General features: G+C 35.3%; 4 protein-coding genes across 5 annotated transcripts; 3 read left to right on the top strand and 1 right to left on the bottom strand.

The window, feature by feature from the left end:
* The first annotated feature begins 809 nt into the window (after positions 1 to 809).
* LOC106776391 (wall-associated receptor kinase-like 14) lies at positions 810 to 5374 on the top strand. Its single transcript, XM_014663838.2, has 4 exons — positions 810 to 1034; positions 1260 to 2000; positions 3643 to 3723; positions 3941 to 5374. Exons 2-4 carry the CDS (start codon positions 1325 to 1327, stop codon positions 5221 to 5223), a joined length of 2040 nt encoding a protein of 679 aa, XP_014519324.1. The 5' UTR covers positions 810 to 1034; positions 1260 to 1324; the 3' UTR covers positions 5224 to 5374.
* Positions 5375 to 6476: 1102 nt separating this feature from the next.
* On the bottom strand, positions 6477 to 8678 carry LOC106777704 (thioredoxin-like protein HCF164, chloroplastic). Of its 2 annotated transcripts, XM_014665416.2 has the most exons (5): positions 8577 to 8678; positions 7879 to 8100; positions 7584 to 7796; positions 7338 to 7441; positions 6477 to 6969 (listed from the first exon to the last, which is right to left on the bottom strand). In XM_014665416.2, the coding sequence occupies exons 2-5, from the start codon at positions 8047 to 8049 to the stop codon at positions 6687 to 6689; spliced, it is 771 nt and encodes a 256-aa protein (XP_014520902.1). In that variant the 5' UTR covers positions 8050 to 8100; positions 8577 to 8678; the 3' UTR covers positions 6477 to 6686. The 2 variants fall into 2 exon arrangements, with proteins under 2 accessions (XP_014520902.1, XP_022643276.1); XM_022787555.1 differs by lacking the exon at positions 8577 to 8678 and having other exon boundaries at positions 7879 to 8172.
* A 257-nt stretch (positions 8679 to 8935) lies between these two features.
* On the top strand, positions 8936 to 12124 carry LOC106777703 (NASP-related protein sim3). The gene is made up of 6 exons (XM_014665415.2): positions 8936 to 9472; positions 9730 to 9986; positions 10762 to 10962; positions 11083 to 11173; positions 11372 to 11591; positions 11673 to 12124. The coding sequence occupies exons 1-6, from the start codon at positions 9180 to 9182 to the stop codon at positions 11997 to 11999; spliced, it is 1389 nt and encodes a 462-aa protein (XP_014520901.1). The 5' UTR covers positions 8936 to 9179; the 3' UTR covers positions 12000 to 12124.
* A 3746-nt stretch (positions 12125 to 15870) lies between these two features.
* Positions 15871 to 19189, top strand: LOC106776490 (BTB/POZ domain-containing protein At5g66560). The gene is made up of 4 exons (XM_014663967.2): positions 15871 to 16754; positions 16845 to 16914; positions 17034 to 18185; positions 18273 to 19189. Exons 1-4 carry the CDS (start codon positions 16633 to 16635, stop codon positions 18822 to 18824), a joined length of 1896 nt encoding a protein of 631 aa, XP_014519453.1. The 5' UTR covers positions 15871 to 16632; the 3' UTR covers positions 18825 to 19189.
* The last annotated feature ends 1431 nt before the right edge of the window (positions 19190 to 20620 follow it).

A 20620-nucleotide genomic window follows, 5' to 3' on the forward strand; every position in this document is an offset into this window, starting at 1 on the left:
ATGTGGGAATATATCAAATAATTTTCTAAAAGTTTTACATAAATTAAAATAAAAAAGTGTTATTATTTAAAACCAGTATAAGGGTATTCTTCTTCTTTGTGTTTAAATTTAATCATTTTTAAATTAAATTGATTATGTTATGATTTTATTTTTAAATCATTATGTATTTAATTTTTTTTTTCTAATTAAATAATTATATACAATAAGAAAAGGAGGAAAACAAATGTTTTCACTAGTAATAATAACGAATAGGATCTTTTAAATCAGAACATTTAATATTGAGTTTTATAATATAATATCGTTGAGTCTAAATTTATTTTATAATTAGTTCTTAATAAATAATAAAAATTTGATTAATTTTGGGGAATTTATAGAAAACTTGTGTGATTTTACGGTAGATATTGAACCTATCAATATGTATGTATATATATATATATATAAACTTCTAAAACTTAATTGATGAATAAATTAATTTATTATAATTTTTTTGTTTTCTAATTTTCTTTTAATCCTGTTAAATCATGGCTTATACAGCCATAGCAAACATTTTTAGTAAAAGAGTACAATTGGAAAAAACAATACTGTGTAGGGCTCAAACTAGAAAATGTGTGTTGTATTGTATAAGTCAAACTTCTTACCATTTGCCTTGTTTTGACCAACTAAAATTTTACGTGCAGTGGGCGTAATATGGCGATGGAAGAGGGGCATTTTGTGCAGAAGAAAATTCATTGAGGGGTACATTCGGCATTCCACGTCCAGAAAAAGATGTCGACTGTCACATGTATTTTATTTCCAAAACATTGATCCACAAACAAAGTGTGAATGTGGTGGCTAACTTTCTCACTATTAGAGTATTCTTCAATTCACAACCTAGGCTCTGCTGCAACTTCCGTTTTATTGTTTTCCCGTTGGAGAAGAACGTTAAGCAGACAAAACACATATCTTAGAAGGGTGTTTTGTGTTGTGTGTGGTGTGCTGAATTATTTCTTCAACTGCTACAGTCATTAATTTCAACCTTTGCAGAACCTCTGAAGGTATGCATATTTATGTCTCTGGGCAATTAATTCTTTTTTTTTTTTTTAAATTTTCTCTCAAAGGTGATTGGTTCTCTTGTATGAGAACGCATTTATTGAGATAGATAGCTACCCAACGGCACCGATCACAACCTTTAATTTTCATTTAATCCATCATCTGGAAGATTATCGTCTTACCATGTTTCGGGAGAATTCAAGTTGAATTTTTGTTTTTATAATTTTCAGCTAGGGAAGGGTGATGACAGTGATTACAAATTTGAAGTTAGTTCAGTTTCAATGAGCATCTAAAAATGTTTGTTCACCACCGTACGAATCTCGTTGTAGTCCTCACGATCTTGATAGCGTGCACAGCAAGAGCGCAAAACCTCACCTGCAATAGGCAATGCGGGAAGCAGAGTGTTCAGTTCCCTTTCGGATTCTCCGAAGGTTGTGAAATCATACTAAACTGTTCCGACAACAAAGTTCGTCTTCACGAATTTCTGGTCCAAAACGTTACCAACAGCAACATATTAGTCAATCTCCCTGCAAAATGCAACCGCAGCATGGAATCCATTGAGCCACTTTTCGGTAACAATTTTGCTCCCTCTGTTAACAACAGCTTTCTGGTGAAAGATTGCAGCGATGCGTCTCGTGGGTGCGTTATTCCGGCTTCGAATTTTGTGGAAACCTGCGATAATAAAAGTGGTAATATCAGTTGCTTTTCGAAACAAGATGAGGCGGGTGTTCTGACGTACAAAGATTTGAAAGAAACTAAGTGTAATTACTTGTTCTCTGCGATTTATTTTGGGCAGAGCAAGGAGATTACGCTGCAGTTTCAGGTGGTCGAGTTGGCGTGGTGGCTTCAAGGACAGTGTGATGAATGTTCTGAAAACGCTACCTGCTCAAAGGTCCAAAGAGGGTTTCGGTGCCAGTGTATCCATGGTTTCACCGGCGACGGCTTCATAAACGGCACCGGTTGCCGGAAAAGTGAGTTCACATTATATATATAATCATATATTTATCTATGTACTGGTTTTATTATTTTATTATTATATGGTTTGGTTCTTGCTTGTGGAAAAATTGTGGGGTTTGACTGAGAATTTAACACCTGCTTGCGGCTTTATGTGCTGGATAACCATGTGGCAAGACCCCAATTTTGACCCGTCTGAAACAAATACCCATCTTCTTTAAAATGTTAGGTGCCTAGTGTGTATCTATCACACCATATCCAGAGACTGCACTCATTTTTTTCACATTCTATTTGCAGAAAACATGCACATTTTCTTCTTAATTTGCTGAGTTAACATCATACAAAAGCATTGTTTTCCTTTTTAGCTTGAGAATGACCTAAACGCGATGCATGGAATGGAAAACTTTGTTAACATGTTATAATTAACAATATAATCTCTCTCTCTCTCTCTCTCTCTCTCTCTCTCTTATATTTTATAATTAATTATTTTAGATTTTTTCAATAAAATATTTTATCATGTTTTATAACTAATGTAGAAAATAATACTTATATCTTACTTAAATATAAACATTGACTTTATATCCGAATATGTTTGTACTCGTCAAATATTTGAGTGCATACTACTGAATTACTAATGATGTATTCGAAAGTTTTAAAAAAAAAACAAATATTTTTTAAAACAAAAGTATGAAGAGACGTACATTGTACTAGCTCACCTAAACACTACCTGTAAAACCACGTTGACTTTCCCTTTCTGATAAACTACTTGCTTTTTTTTTTTTTCTGGTGGTCGTGTAGATCACAAGGCATTGCAGGTTCCCTAATTTTGCATAGATATGGAAGAGCAGCTATTGATAGCTTTGCTTATAAACCTATTTAATTTTTTACCCATTATAATTTTCGTGTTACTTCTCTAAGGAATCCGATCTCATGGAAGATGGGGAGTATGGCAATTGCATAGATTATTGGCGTTATGTTCTGAATTTTCTTTTATTTGAGTAGAGTTGGAGGGAATAACGAACGCGTTATTTGTTTTGAATGGTAACTTAATGGAACAGAATCTTTGAGAAATAAAAAGTCAACATGTTTTGGCTGCACATGCGTGGTTGAATGGATTTGAATTTTCAATGTATTAGACGTGGTCAAACAGGAGATATTGCTCAACGTGAGCAATTAGTATTAGGAACTCGCCAAATTTAAGGTGGTAATTACTACTCGTAACATTAGGCATATGGCATCACCGACAATTTATTTATCATCCATATGTTGACAACGCGAATTGAATGTTATTCGAATTACCTTTTCTAATAGACATTTTCTCAATATAGACATCTCATATTGATATAAGAACCTTAGTTGGAACATTTTCTTTCTGTGCCACATCTTGACGATTTTGCCTATTGCACGTGTTAGGTTTATTTTTATAATTCAGACGGGTTTATAATTAAAACTTTACAGAATTCAAACATTAATAAAAACTGAAGCATTTTCTGATCAATAACAATCATGTCTTCAAAAGCTATAAATCAAATGAGGAAGATTTTAGTAGATACTGCATATCCAGAAGATATGTTTTTTACCATCTAATGTGATATATTAGTTCTTTTAGCATATATCGTCATTGATTTTAATCTGTTCCTACGGTTGCCTTGTCATCAGCTTCGGCTTCAAGTTGCAGTGCATCAACACTGGCTTCCGGGGGATGTGGAAAAGCAACCAAAATCGGCGTTGCTGTTGGAGGTATTATAGAATAGAACCTTAACATCTTAATGTCCTACTCGTTTCACTGTATATAGTCATATGTTGGAAAATTGTTTCACACGAGAATCTTTGTTAACCTGTCAAACATTCATTGAATGCATATTTTTTCACGTTCTTGATACAAACATGAATACAGAAGAGAAGTTCTTATATTTCATATTTGGATTAATTCTGCATGATTGTCCACACTTGACAGCGAGCATAGCTGGAGCTTTGGTGGTGGCTGGTCTGTTTCTTCTATGCTACTGTGCTAGGCGCCGCTCTATTTGGTTGGGAAAACATACCAGAGTAAAGCGGCAATTACGTGAAGCTGCAGGAAACTCAAGTATACCTTTCTATCCCTACAAAGAAGTAGAAAAAGCCACAAATTCTTTCTCTGAGAAACACAGGCTGGGAACTGGGGCATTTGGTACAGTTTACGCCGGAAAACTGCACAGTGATGAATGGGTTGCTATCAAGAAGTTAAGGCAAAGAGACACCAACAGTGCTGACCAAGTCATGAATGAGATCAAGCTCCTTTCTTCAGTGAGTCATCCAAATTTAGTTCGCCTCTTAGGTTGCTGCATAGAGAAGGGAGAGCAGATCCTTGTTTATGAATATATGCAAAATGGAACACTTTCTCAGCACTTGCAAAGGGAGAGGAGTGAAGGACTGCCGTGGACAGTAAGACTTACCATAGCTACTGAAACTGCTAATGCTATAGCATATCTCCATTCCGCAATTCACCCCCCAATTTACCACAGAGACATAAAGTCTAGTAATATACTTTTGGATTATCACTTTAAATCTAAGATAGCTGATTTTGGGCTTTCTAGGCTTGGCATGACAGAAACATCTCATATCTCAACCGCTCCACAGGGGACTCCGGGTTATGTGGATCCCCAATACCACCAGAACTTCCATCTTTCTGATAAAAGTGATGTGTACAGTTTTGGAGTGGTCTTGGTAGAGATAATAACTGCCATGAAAGCGGTTGATTTTTCTCGACCTCGGAGTGAGGTTAACTTAGCTGCACTTGCCGTAGATAGGATTAGGAGGGGTGCTGTAGATGAGATCATAGACCCCTTCCTTGAACCACACAGAGATGCTTGGACACTGTATTCTATTCATAAGGTAGCTGAACTTGCATTTAGATGCCTTGCTTTTCACAGTGACATGAGACCTACTATGACGGAAGTGGCAGAGGAGCTAGAACACATTAAACGCAGTGGATGGGCAACTATGGAGGAAACTGCCATGACTTCATCGAATGGATCCACTTGTTCATCACCTCGCAATGGAAGTGAGAAGTCATTGAGTGGTATCAAAAAGGCTGGCCAAGGGAGTTCGAGATTGATAGTTCCCCAGAAGATTGAGAGATTTTTTCATTCTGTGGAGGTGAAAGATAGCTCTCCTGTATCAGTGCATGATCCGATTCATTGGTCGAGTGGACACAGCTCACCTTCGTCAAACAGCTTGTTGGTAAATGTCATCCCTTGACATGTATACTTACTTTGGGGTGGCTAGCCTCCATAAATGTGAATACTAAAGGCAATATAACACTTCCTTTTCTCTGTCGCAGTTGTTGCTATACCTATTTTTGTGTATGATTAACTTCCAAATATTATATTCATAAAGCATCAGTGATCAATATGCAGAATTCACTACTCAGTCAGGATCAACATTATGACTAGTTACTGTATATAATTATGGCTGAAAGAAACCACCTTTGGCTACAATTGTCACATTGGGTGTCTAAGAATAGTCCAAGTTGTGCCAAGGTATAAGAAGCTAGTATCATGTATGGTTTCAGTATATGAAAAAAATATATTTGAATTTAATTTTAAAATAAAATAAAAACATTATTTCTTTTAAAAATATACAAGTTTTAAATTATTCGGAACCAACTTTTGAACCAAAACCAGTTTTAAACTAAAAGTAGCTGGAATACGAAAACCCCCAGGGATCTTGGGCTGTGTTTGCAGACATTATCGGAGAATTTGGAGTTAAGGAAGAGGCGAACTGGTTAACTTATACAATAATAATTTGAAAAGGTGAAAAATCCTAATTTCACTTCATGCTATCGGATCTTACATATAGTGTGCAGGAGGAGAGCAAGCATTGTACTAAAAATCTCTTTTAAAATCAATTAAGTGAACGGTTAAGAAATAAACCAGATTAATTTAAAAATGTTTTCATTACTTGACTTTTTAGAGGTGATTTAGTTTGGATTAAGATTTTATTTGGGTTAATTAGATTTTCTGCACTGCACCATAGGCAGCACTTGAGGCCACAAGAACACATGATCCACTTTTATCTCAACCCTGCTTGAGTGAATTTTCATTTTGAAAAAGAACAAAAAAATATATATTATTTCTATTAATCTGGTGATGTTTTGAAACACCAAATACATCGAAAGTTTCAGTTATGTTCGAAAAGTTCACACTAAAACAGTTGAATCTTAAGGCATTGGCCACTAGAACTTGAAGAGTGTCCAACGAAAACAGCATTGACCACTAGAACTCTAAGGGCGTCCTGTAATTATTGCAAACGCCCTGTATCAGCAAATGTCATTTAAATCTTAGTCGTGGTTATTGAGTGGTAAACCCTGATAGGAGCAGAAAATTCATTGTTTCCAATAAAAACATCACTTTCTGATAGACTGAGAATTCCGTGCATTTAGAATTTGAAGGGGGGGTGGGGTGTACATATATAAATTGTTAGAAAACAGAAAATGAATAGAGTAACAGGTCTGTAAGCATTCAAGTGAATTTTAATTATAAGAAGACTAAGAATATAGACACATTTGAGCTAACATTTGTGTGACTGATATCTAGATTTTTAGATCCTGATCTATGACAGACTTGCACAATGTTCATAATAAGATTGTGATGTGGATAAGAAAAAATAAATGTAAACCAGAGTAACAAGTTGTTTGCTCACTGACAGATGAAACTGGTCATCTAACCATGACTTCTTGGATCAACAACTTGATGCACCCTCCTTGTTTCAGCACTTGAATATTGACCTACAACACGAGCGTGAGGAACGGATGCTTGTCCACGAGCAAGGGCATCCACATTTTCAAGCAGGTACTGTCTTGGAAGTCTACCCACAACATTACCCTCCTCATTCCCTTCCTTATCAAGGAATGCAAAATGTGGAATACCCTCCACGCCAAACTCGTCAAGCTCTTGCTCCCACTTTGTGTTATCAACATTCAACATTACAAAATTAACTTGATCTCTGTATTGAAAATTATACGGTGTCAACACTAATTAACACTAGCAAAATTAAGGGCCTCTGTTTACTTCTGTTTTCATTTCTTATCTTCAATTTTAATTACAAAACTATCATATTTTTTCAGTCTGGATGTTTATTTCTCAAAAATTATACAGTAAACTTAAAAAAAAAAACAAAAACATTTTTTACCAAGTGCAAATATTTGGAAACAGAAATCAAAGTAAAGATAACATAGAGTTTTGTGATTCAAAAGTAAAAAAGAAAAAAGAAACCAAAACTCCACATTTCCTCATGTAAAATGGCCTTAGTGTTCTGCTTAATATGAGTGATCATAAATAGGGAAGCATGTGTTTTACTTAAAAGGTGATTACTTGTATTGCTGCTCAACTTTGTATACGTCGGGAGCTAATTCCCGACATACCTCACACCAATCTGCATAAAACTCGACCACAGTGGGTTTCCCATTGGAGAGAGCCTGGACCATCCAATATGAAAGCACAAGTATTATAAAAAAAAATGGTGCCAGATACTATGTAACTACACGGCTTGAAAACCTTCGGAACACTAACAGATATATTGACATAATTAACACAAGCTAGTGGAGGACATAACCAAACCTCTTCGTAAGGCACTGCAGTGGTAGAGAGATCCTTGAGAGAAACACCTAAATCCAACCTGGCAAACAGGAAAAGTCCCAAAGCCGCTAAAGTAGAAACAAGTGCGATTTTGTTGTTGACATCTTTGTTTGGCAATTGAGGAAGTGAACTTGTTGTAGTCTTAGTGGTCTGAGTATTAACTGTCGCAGGCTCAACCGCCAGTTTTTCTTGTTCCTGAGCAGAGGTTAGAGGAAGTTAAGGTACGAAATAAAGAACCTGGTCTGTTGTTCTGTTTTGCAGATTCACGGAAACATACCGTTGGAGAGACATCCTTTTGATCGAGGTTAGGATTTGTTTGGCAAGCTAAGGTCTGAAATTTGCGGGTGTTGATGCGATGGTGTTGAGGGTTTGCAGCTAAACGAGTAATTGGAAAACATGGACGGAATCTGTGCAGTGCGATGGGGTTTGGGGATATGAGACGGGCCATCCACGGAACAAAAATTTCGTAGCTGCAGAATTTCCTATTGCAACACCCACCCTTCACAATTAACAAAGGAAGATTTTTCTTTCTATCAGGTAATATGGAAAAGAAACAAGATAAATTCAACTTCTATTTTATAAATATAATAGAAACTCCTGTTGGATAAAAGTTATATCCAGCAAAAAAGGAATTGTCTAAGTTATTTAAATTAAAATGGAAAGTTATAAGAAATAAAATAAAACATTTTTAATTTAAAATGGGATATGATTTTCTTAGTTTTAATTTTTAAATATTCTATTTAAAATCTATTTATTGTCATAATTTTTTTAAAGACATGTAAAAGGAAAAAAAATTGTAAATGAGATTACAAAAATATTAAACAAACTTAATATATTATTTCGTTCATATTTTTTAGATTGTTTTCAATTTCGTTTTACTCTTTTAAACTTGTTAATTGGGTTATTTTATATTTAACTAATATTTGTATTTTAAATGGTCAAGAATAAAATTGTGTTACAAAATACTAGACATACAGAACAACTGAAGTGGGCTATGGTGGATACATTCTCACAGTCTTCCCTTCTAAGGGGTTACCAACCCTCTGTACAGTCTGCTCCGTTTCCTTTCATTTTCTTTAGACTCTTTGTATCCCAAACAAGAAGGAATGTCCTGCGCAGCTGATTCTTTGGCCGTCAACCCTGTCAGAAAAAAAAAAAACAGCAACTGTCTCCGCTTTGGCGCTGGAAAGTGTCAACAAAGGTTTCACAACACACGGTCACAACCAGCTTTGATCATGACGAGATTGCACAAACCATGTCACTACCTCACTGATCCTCTACCTGTGTGGCCATGGTTTGTTCCCAAATTTAACTGATTTATTTAATTACTAAAATGTCCCTTCTACCATTACTTCCACCACGTGTCAAACTGTCAATACCGAAATGGTGTCAAGCGGCGAAATTGGGTACTGAAAAGATGCGGGTATAAGGCCCATTTACTACTCGGGTTTCTTTTTCATTTTCACCATTTTTGCGCCAGAAACCAAAATCTCAAATCAAAACCCAAACCCTTGCCAATTGAGGTCACTTCAGTTTCCATCTTTTCTTTTTCTCCCGTCTCTGAAGCGAAATTCGAGAATGGCGGAAGAAGCTCCTGCATCTGAAACCTCTGTCACAATGCCTCGGCTTGCGGAAGCTGTGGCAGTGGACGAAACCCTAAACTCTTCTGAGAACGACAAGAGCGGAATCTCTGTGGATGCTTCTACAGCCCATGGTGTTGAAGAGTCTGTATCTAAGGCTGAAGCTTCAGTTAGCGATCCTCAGAAGTCTCTGGAGTTGGCGAATGAACTGATGGAAAAGGGGAATCTGGCAATAAAAGAGAACGATTTTGGAGAAGCAGCTGATAACTTCAGCCGTGCTCTGGAAATCAGGTTTCTTTGACCGTAAAATACATTCTCTGTGTTAATTGAGTTTAATCTTTCTGCTAAAAAGGTTTGAAGAAACTCTTTTTTAGAACTGTATGGTTTATGCATGAGTGAATCTTTGTGCTTGATTAGTAGAAAATGATAGTTGATTTGATGTTTCATACCCTAAATTTATATATATATATATATATATATATATATATATATATATATATATATATATATATATTTATAATGCTCTGAAAGAATTTTAAAATAAACAGAGTGTCTCATTATGGTGAACTTGCTCCTGAGTGTGTGCACACATACTACAAATATGGGTGTGCTCTTTTGTACAAGGCTCAGGAGGAAGCTGATCCTTTGGCTGATGTGCCCAAGAAGGAGGATGGATCTCAACATGACTCCACAAAAGAAGGACCTGTGAAGAGTTCTGTGAACGGAGAATCTTCCACTGCTTCTTTTTCGAGCAATGCTGTGCAGGATGTGACTTCGGCTGACAAGGGGGAAGCTGTGGATGATGGTCAGTCTGTTGCCTCTAGGGCTTACTGCTTAATTGTTTTTTATTTTTGTTTATAATTTATTGCTCCATTTTTTTAAAGTTTTTCAGACCATGACTCTTTATAAGATGAATTTAAGATGAATTGGACATATATGTAAAATGTAATGCAAATTTGAAATTGTTTCAAAAAAATTGTTATGTCTTACCTAGTTTGCCTTAGAAAGCATGCGGCCCTACTCAACCGTCTTCGCAGACAAGGGAAAGTGTTTTGAGGCATTGATTATGTGATAGATAATATACGAGATGTGCATTTTATTTAGAGTTGTCAGAACATTCTTTTATATCAACAGGTGTAATTGGCTTGATTTATGAGCTGTTTAATGACAAATTGAAAAACATTGTTTAAGCATGTTTATGTGTACTAATCAGATGTTTATGCATGGCACTGATGTTGACATTTATAAGTCAATTCTCTCCTTCCACTAACTAAGCCAGTGAGAAAAGAAGGAGTTCATGGTTGATACAAATTATATAAAGCAGGATATTTATGAATAAAAATATGTATAAAGCCTCATGAAATTGTTAGAAATAGACACTGGGTGTCTGAATATCAACCATATTTGCAAATTTGGAGGAGCTAGCATACAATCACGTTTGTATATATGTGCGTGCATTATGTTATTCCTTTATGTTATTCCTTAATCAAGATGAATTTTATAATTTTATAACCACAAAAGTTGTAGTCTGCAGATAAATCAGTTTCTTAGGGTTAGTTCCATTTTCAAACATGAAACAGGGTCCACCAAGAACGATGAGGAAGAAGGTGACGAGACTAGTGATGCAGAAGACTTGGCAGAAGCTGATGAAGATGAGACTGACCTGGATCTGGCATGGAAAATGCTTGATATTGCTAGAGCAATTGTTGAAAAACAATCTGTCAATACAATAGAGCAGGTGGACATACTATCAACATTGGCGGATGTTGCGTTGGAAAGAGGTATTTCCATATTCATATACTCATTTTAAATTTTACTAATTCTTCTCCAAAAAAACAAAAAGGTGGAATATGATTATATTGATAGCTGGATGGATTATTTCCTGGTTCTTGAATATGCAGAGGATTTTGAAACTTCACTGTCAGATTACCAGAAGGCACTGTCCATCTTAGAGCAACTGGTTGAACCAGATGATAGAAAAATTGCTGACTTGTATCCTTGGTTTAATTCTTATCTAAATGTGTGGTTTTTATGGTGTCTGTAAACTTTTCTGGTTTCAATCTATGTGATAAATTTAAGAACATAAGTGGTTACAGTAAATTACTGAATTAAACTATCAACAATGTCTGGAATTTAAGCAAAGTAGATAACCGCATATGTCATCTGCTGCTACTTAACTCCTGAAAATAGAAACTTTCGCATATGCTTGTGTTTGGAGGTTAGTTCCAAGGCTCAAGAAGCAATTGTCTACTGTCAGAAGGCTACATCTGTTTGTAAGGCACGATTGCATCGACTTACAAATGAAGTAAAGAGTTGTTCAGATTTGACATCTGACTCTAATAACTCAATAGTGGATAAGCAATCAGAGATTGAAATTCTGAAAGGTCTATCAAGTGAGCTGGAAAGAAAGGTAGACTTGGTAAATTTTGCTGAGATAACTAGCTATCCTATGCCTTTATTTTGATATAAATGGGAATTTATGAAATTGCAGCTTGAAGATTTGCAACAGTTAGTCTCAAATCCAAAGTCAATTTTAGCTGAGATCCTAGGAATAGCTGCTGCCAAGGCAGGCAATGGGAAGGAATCATCTCTGGGAATTGTGAGTTCCTCACAGTTGGCTACTGTAAAAAACAATGGAGGTTTTGACTCTCCATCCATTTCAACTGCCCACACCAATGGATCGGGAGGAGTCACACACCTTGGTGTGGTAGGAAGAGGTGTTAAGCGAGCATCAAATGCCAGCTCGTCAGAAGGAAGCACACCAAAAAAACCAGCCTTAGAATCAACTGAAGACAAGGGTGATGAGAACGCCTGCTGATGTAATTCTTGGTTCGTTTGTATGGTGTGTTTAATTTGAACTTTGAATGCAACCATACAGTTTGATGACACTAGTGAACTATTGATGAGAAGATATTTTTAGAGGATTGAATGTTTCCTGAGAAAGTGTTCTCCTATATAATCTCCATACTGGCTTTATGTGCAGCTAATTGATATGGTCACAAATTTATGAATACTTGAAATGACATTCGTACAAAAACTACGATATTTTTGTTTTCAATTAAAATCACTCAAGGTATTTTTACTCTGGATTTGGTTGAATGAGTAATAGTTATGATTTTGGGGGGCATGGTAATTAATTAATTACTGAAGCATGCTACAATTTTTGTTTAACCAAGACAAAAGGTATAATGAAACATCCATATCATAACATCCCAGCCCAAAAAACAGGATAAATAAACAATGATTGCGCGGGTCTTTCCACCGTTATGAATAATAAATGTTTCTGTCGATCGAAGTGAATACTGTTTCTTGGATTCTTAGTTTGTTTGGCCAAATTCATTTATAACCTTGCTCATGCATGTAAACCATAAATTAGGAGTTAGAATCTGCAAGCTTTAAAGGCTGTGATTGATTTATATGTTCTCTACCGAATTGTTTTGGTTGTATTTCTGATACCTTATTATATTGACTTCGATTTTTTTGTATAAAGTATTATCTTTTTTATTTGTCTAAATAAGTTTGAAGTTTAATCGAAGTACCCATCTCCGGGTTCTCTGCTATTTCTTTCACCTAGGATAAAAAAACATATTTAAGATCGCGAAACAAAGAGACAAAGGATGCGGCGCAGTGAAAGGAGTATTTTAGCATGGTAACCTAAAAAATAGCTCTTTATATTGAGCACCCCTACTCGAAGCTGTAAGATCAATTACTAGTTACTATCAACAAATGAAAGAGACCTAGGAAAAGAAGTGAAAGCGATGTATTATGTCAAGCGGTTATTCCTAAGAAGGTGGCATAATGGTAGTCGTTGAATGCAATATCTGGTCCATAGAGGTTTTGAAAGGCAAATTAGGAATGGGAAGAGTGACCTCTAAACAGAATCTCTGAAATGGAATAACCGAATAACTATGCCAGGCGTTATCTTCAGTATAGAGGTGGCCCCATTAGTGTGTGACACAAGAGAAACTAAACCAAGAAAGCGTTGATGTTAACGAGATGATAGCATTAACAATGTGATCTGAATACATTCTTTATAAAATGGGTTTGTTGTGTCATAATACCATACTCTGAAGCAAGGCATCGTTGGAATTGTTCAAGTGTACAAGAGTTTCAACTTTCAAAGCCAAAATCATGTGCTATAGGGTGGAGTGCAGAACCTGCGGGAGGTACACGTGGGGAGGATGTGGGAACCACCTGACCACCCTCTACGCCAGCATTGATGAGGGAATGCACTGCACCTGCCGCTCATGGCCCGGCGTTACCATACCTCCCAGAAGCACCGACACGGCTACTCAGCAACCAACTCAGTCCAACAACTCTTCCCAAGGTAAACCTTTTCAACTTCCTCTTGATCAATTACGTTACTTTAAACTTTATGTAAATACCAATTCATTATGGAGATGGAGTGTACCTTTCTTCTAAATGTTGGTTTCTGCAGCAGGCAACGGGAATTCTCAGAGTTGATGGAGCTGCGTTGGATTCTGATCAGTACAAGTTCTTTTGGAGTTATACGACGACGTGCAGAGGGGTAGTATCGTGTTTTAAAACTGTTTAAGGAGGTTAATACTAATATAATAATGTAATGTAGCGTTGGTCATGTGAAACTGACCAACATGAACCTGCATTCTTCTATGTTAATGGATCCATTAATAAAGAATAAATTCCTCTGCTCTAGTGCCCTGTGTAATAAACTTCAGATGCTTTTTTATTCTGTCATGGTTTTGGATCCCTCTTTAACCCATACTCTATAAACGTGGCGTGGGTCTGAGAGGGGAGAAATTTGGTAAAGGAAAAAAAATTTTAATAATATTTTTTTAACAATTTTTTAACAAGATACGTAGTTTTATGATTGATCTATTTTAAATATTTTTTAAACTTAAATTTAAATAAATCAATAAAATAATAACACATATTTCATTATAAAAAAAGTGTTATCAAAATATTATCATTCATATTTTTTTTCTTTTTGTGTATAAGCAGGTTCTGAACTTTCAATAGATGTTCTTGAACGTTTGCTCCTCTTTTTAGACGCATTTAACCTGGGTTCTAACGACTTGGTTATGTTATCTTTATCTTCGAATGGATACTATCTGCAGGGTTTTTACGATTTTTAAATGCTTATTGAGAGATATACTTTTTAATTGTCATGTTTTATTATCCATTAATTTGACTTTGAGAATTATAAATCTCAAAAATTTTCTATATATTGTCATCTACGTGAGAAACCATTTAGAAGTTAATTCAACGGTTTATTAAATTTAAATTTTCTAGGGTGCTTAAAATTTTGGTGTAGAACTACAACGAAAAGTTCTGCCAAAGTATATGTATAGACTAAAACGATTTTTTTTTTCTTTTTATATAGTAAAAAAAATGATACATTGGAATTACGACCAAAAGTATAGTGTAAATACCAAACCTATTCTCTGTAAAAAAACGGAGACTAATCCATCTAATGATTAACACTTAGAGAATAAATGAACAAAACTAAAAGTAATACTCAGGAACTAATTCAGATAACAAGCCGTAAGAGTTGCAGATAAGACTAACATTTTCGAAATAGCAAATGGACGATGTTAAGTTAACAATTTTTCCACAATAAATTATGTATTATTATTTTAATGATCTGTATATTAAACTCATCAATCATAAACTCTCGTATAAATTATTATAAAAAAAAAATTATAAAAACAAATAGCATCTAGTAATGGTCTATTAATGTCCAAAAACATAGCAGTGCAAATAGGCTATATTGATAGTGTCAGTAACTGATAAAGAAACTTCTACACCCATCATTTGAATTAACAAGTAATCTAGGTAACCTGATCCGTTGGAAGGTATTTGAAAGGGCAAGGTCCGAATTTACCTTCGTATCCTTTCACTTTTAGCTCTTCATCTTTAAAACAAAAAATTCTATTTTATTTTGAAGAAGTTCTTGGAACGCTGCACTGCACCTTACAGTGGTTGTTTACTCATTAAAGGTAGCCGTAAATTCTACCAAAGTATGAGACAGAAGATATGCCACGATAAATGAAGACAGCTCTCAGTATTTGTCCTTCTCTTTACTCAATTTTGTTTAGTTTATCCTTTAAAATGTATTCCTCAACTTTAGGAAAATAAATTTCATTAACAGTAATAATTTATACCAACTTTCTGATATATATATATATATATATATATATATATATATATATATATATATAACCTTAATCTGAATTTTACTAAATTTACTTTGATTACTCTTAATAAATGACAGATAAGAGGAATGCTTACATATTATTTATGTGTGATCGAGTTTATAATTATTATTATTATTGGTTATAAATTAATTTTAAAACAATTACATAATATGATTTTAAAATTTTGTTAAAAAATATTGTCAAAATATTATTATATAATTTATTAACATCATCCGAAATGAAGGTACTATTAATAATTTCTTCAGCTTTTAGTCTTTATTATTTTGAATTTTGTCATGTTTTAACCTATATTTTAATAGTGTTATCATCAATTAAATTTAATTTAACATTAAAAATTAAAATTACTAATTAATATAGTGTAGTAATAAAGAACATTTTAATTATAATAAATTGAAATCTTTTTTATTATTTTAATTAACTTTTTTTTATTTTAAACATCACCTATTTATATCTAATAATAAAGATTAACAAAAGAACCAGTAAAGAATGTTGAATCCTAAACCAACTAAAGACATTTGGAATTAACATTGCATTTGTTAACTCGGCCATGGCAGATGATAAAATATAAGGTTGGTAGGAACCCGAGCGAAGAATTGGAGATCCCGCTGGGCCTTTTAGAGAATTATTTGACAGGTTCCGTCTAAAATAATGATAGGATGATCTATTAACTAAGCAAAGCAACACTCTGTATGTGAGAAAACCAGAACTCTCATTCCTAAACTAAATTATTCCATCATTTGCGCAAAAAGTAATAACCTGGCTGGCAAGCAATGCTATATGGGTAATGAGTGAATTTTGTCTTTCCAAAAAGAAAAGTAATCAATGGCACTTCCTTTTTGTTGAGTCTATTGCCATCTTAATTCATGAGTGAGAGAAACAGTAGGTGATAGTGAAGTTCTGCTGAAAGTCAGAGAAGAAGAAAGAAAAGGAAGTTCTGATAAAGGAAGGAAAGGGATCCTATGGATCCCCTTTTTAGGAATTTGGTCTAGGTCTATTTGTCCGTTTTGAGTTTGTAGATTCCATACTGTTTCACCCGGTCCTTTCTTCTTCTTTTCACTTCTTATATTAAGCTTTCATGTGTTCTTTTCCACATAAAACCTCCAAAAGAAAGCACAAAAAGACAATCTTTTTCTTCCTTCTCATCTATCTATATTTCGCAATTGGTTGTGCCAGTCAAATCTACTTTCTACAATTCGTCTATAATTCAGGGTGATAATAAAATCACTGTCCCACAACCCCTTACTCACATTATATATGCTTAGTTTTCAGCATCTTCAGAAGTCAGTTAAACTGAAATCTGCTTGTATTTTTGAATCCTGGTATTTTTCTGAGGAAATGGCAACAGGGGAGCAACCGAATTCCAGAGGGCAAGCATGGTTAGATGAGTAACTTCTCTCACTGCTACCTTTGAACTTCGCTTTTCTTGATCCAAAAGTGACCATATTCACAACAATTCCTTATTGCAGGTTTTGCACAACGGAATTGCCAAGTGACCTTTTGGTTGAAGTAGAGAAGATAAACTTCCATCTTTACAAGGTGAGAGCTTCCGATAGCACACTAAAACCAATATTCTTATCTTGTGCAAGCACACCCGTCAATTCTCTGTACTTGGTTTCTCTAAAATTTGTCCCGTGTCGTGACATGTTTCATTTCAGTCTCCTATGATGTCAAAAAGTCGAAAGCTTCACCAGCTAATAACCGACCAAGAAGCAAATCATTCCACTGCTACCAAACCTGAAGCAGAAGAGGGGGGCAAACACTGTCATTTGGTATTCGCAGATTTCCCCGGCGGCTCCGAGACCTTTGAATTAGCCGCGAAATTCTGTTTCGGCGCCAAAATCGACTTATCTTCTTCCAATGTGGTTCCTCTCCGCTGCGCCGGGGAGTTTCTCGAGATGACGGAAGAACACTCCGAAGAAAACCTGATCTCCAAGACGGAGACCTTTCTCTCTCAGTCCGTGCTAAACGGCCTCAAGGACTCCATCATAGCTTTGAAATCCAGCCAGCGCTTAATGCCTCTCGCAGAGACTTTAGGAATCCCCCGGAGGTGCGTCGATTCCATCGTCTCCGAAGCACGGTTTAGGTGGCCAGTGAGCGATTCCGCTTACACGCTGCGGGGAAGAAGAAAAGGCGTGATCGATGGTGAAGAGGACTCTTGGTTTGGGGAGCTCACGCTTCTAGGTTTACCTTTGTTCAAGCAATTAATTATCGCCATGAAAGGATCTGAGTTTAGGCCGGAGATAATCGAAACATGTCTAATGCATTACGCTAAGAAACACATTCCAGGTTTGTCGAGGTCTAATCGGAAGGCTTTGACATTGTCTTCTTCAGAAGCAGAACAGAAAGAGTTACTTGAGATTGTGATTTCGAACCTGTCATCCAAGCACTCCACGCAGGTGAGGTTTCTCTTCGGACTGTTGCGAACCGCTACCATGCTGAGCGCTTCCGAAGCATGCAGAGACATGTTGGAGAAGAAGATAGGATCGCAGCTCGATGAAGTTACTCTGGATGACCTTCTCATACCTAGCTATTCATACCTAAACGAAACTTTGTACGATATCGATTGCGTAGCGAGGATTTTACGTTACTTTTTAGAAGAAGAACGAAAAGCGGCTGCAATCGACGGCTGCGAACCGACGTCGCCGGCGATGATGCTCGTCGGAAAACTCATCGACTGTTATCTTTCAGAGATCGCTTCCGATGCGAATCTCAAGCCTAAGAAATTCTACGATCTCGCTATCTCAGTTCCTGATCAAGTGAGACTGTTCCACGACGGTCTCTATCGTGCCGTAGATGTCTACCTCAAGGTACCTACAAACTATTCCGATATTAAGTGCTTCTATAAGAAACATAATTGGTTATTGAAAATCCTAATTTCGGATCGCTAATTGCAGGCGCATCCATGGGTTTCGAAATCGGATAGGGAGAAGATTTGTGAAGTGTTGGACTGTCAGAAACTTACACTGGAGGCGTGCACGCACGCCGCGCAGAATGAAAGGCTCCCGCTGCGAGCGGTGGTTCGCGTGCTCTTCTTCGAGCAACTTCAACTGCGGCACGCCATCGCCGGAACGCTGATGGCAGCGGAGGAGCCGGCAAGGCCTTCGGTGCCGTCAGCGGATGCAGACGAGGGTGGAACAGGGGAAGGATGCACGTACGATGGCGGCGATATTAACACGTGGCAGGTAACGGTGAGGGAGAATCAAGTGCTTCGCTTGGACATGGATAGCATGAGGTCGCGGGTACATCAGCTGGAACGAGAGTGTTCTTCGATGAAACGGGTGATTGAGAAGATGGACAGGACGGGCCCACAAGGTGGCGGGGCGTGGCTCGCTTTGGGTAAGAAGTTCGGTTGCAAGTTCAAAACGCAGGTTTGTGATTCCCATGAGCGGACAACGGTGGTTGACAAGCGCGAGGGTAGGCCCCACCGGCGTCCTCATCGTGAATAATAAGCAGATTAGCACCCTATTATAGTACCTTTCCCGTGTTTTTTTTTTTACCAAATCAGGCAAATATGAGTAGGATATTAGGAGAATAGGCAAATGATTTTGCAACTAAGAGAACGACAATAATGATTGACAACTTTTTTGACAACGGGACACATGTCATTATTTTATTGGTCTATTTAAATTTATGTTCAAAAAATATTTAAAACAGACCAATTACAAGCTACCACGTATGCGTTGTCAAAAAATTGTTAAAAAAGTGTTGTTAAAAGAAGTTTTTCCTTAAGAGAATAGGCAAAAGATTTTGCAATTACGAGAATAGGTATCTCATGAGGGTTGATTGAAACCACTTCAAATGAAAAAGTAGTGTCTTTTATAATCTTGTAATTATGATTAAAAGTGAAGTCATGTAATAAAAAATGACTTTTGGTAATTATAATTAATTATCAAGCATTATAATCGATTACAGTAGATTGAAGTTGTGTTTTCTTACACGACTTCATCTTTCATAGATAAAAATATTTTTGATAATCGATACTATGATTGTAATCAATTACCAAAATCATTTTCATATTAAACGAAATACTACTTTTAGTTCTTTTAAGTTAATTTTTGTGAAATTGTTTTAATTTTTATAAAAACATGGTTGTTGATTAAATTAACATGTGTTATTATGTTTCGAATGAGTGATATTTTTAATGTCAATGCAAATGGAAAACATAAAACAGTTATAAATAAAATTTCAACTATTTTATTAAATTGAAAATGCATTATAGAAGGAAAAGCTAAAAATAAAATAAGAAGAAAATACAATGAATGAAATCTAATCTATGAAAAAAATTGGTTTATGTAAAAGTCATTACGAATATTGACGGAAAAATGATATGTGAAAATCATTACGAATTTTTTTAGACTTCGATGTAACAGAGAAAGGAGATTGAAAATAAATACTTCTTAGCTTTGTATATCGTATATTATTTTTCTACGATGAACAAAGTTTTCAACCCTTCCCTCCACCCATTTATTGACATTGAGCATTGATGTACCTCCACAATTTCACATGCTTGAAAAGATTGCATTGCATGCAAAGAAGGAATCTAAAATGGTTGATGAAATAGAATGTGTGAGTGCATGCTTCAATAATGAAAAGGAAAAAACAAATGAAGAAATAAATACTTAAATAATATCTGGTGCAAAGCATTCATGACGTGAAGAAATAATGCACACATGGAGAATGAATAGAAAACCTAAAAATAAACTATGAATAGATAAAGTGCATACTTATATTACCTTATTATATATTTAAATTATTAGGTTATTTATATTAAAATAATTAAAATAGGTTGATTGTTCTATTTTTTTTTATTCAAATAAAACATTTATATTTTTTTTATATTTTTCACAAATTTTTTCGAATAAATATTAAATAAACACATAATTTAGTAAATAAAATGATTTAATATAATTAAAAAATTAAAAAAGTGAAATTGTGGGTGACGAATTTCAATTCTCCATTAAAAACCAATCCTTCAAACTTTGCCACTCCCTCTTACGCCATCACGCGTATTCCATAACTACTAAGTTAAATTTTTTTAAAAGGACAAAAACTCGTTATAATTTAGGGTTGGTACTGTTTCACATTCCTTTTCATTTTATTTTTGAATTTCACAAGAGTTTTTTTTTTTTGACCTTTTAACTTTGCACAATTATATTTTGACACCAAATTTCTTTTACACATTACCTTTCTTTATCTTTTTTATCCATTTTTTTCTTTATAAATATAAAAATTTTACACCTAC

The sequence above is a fragment of the Vigna radiata genome, chromosome 11 (assembly GCF_000741045.1).
Source record: "Vigna radiata var. radiata cultivar VC1973A chromosome 11, Vradiata_ver6, whole genome shotgun sequence".
Classification (NCBI taxonomy): Eukaryota; Viridiplantae; Streptophyta; class Magnoliopsida; order Fabales; family Fabaceae; genus Vigna; species Vigna radiata.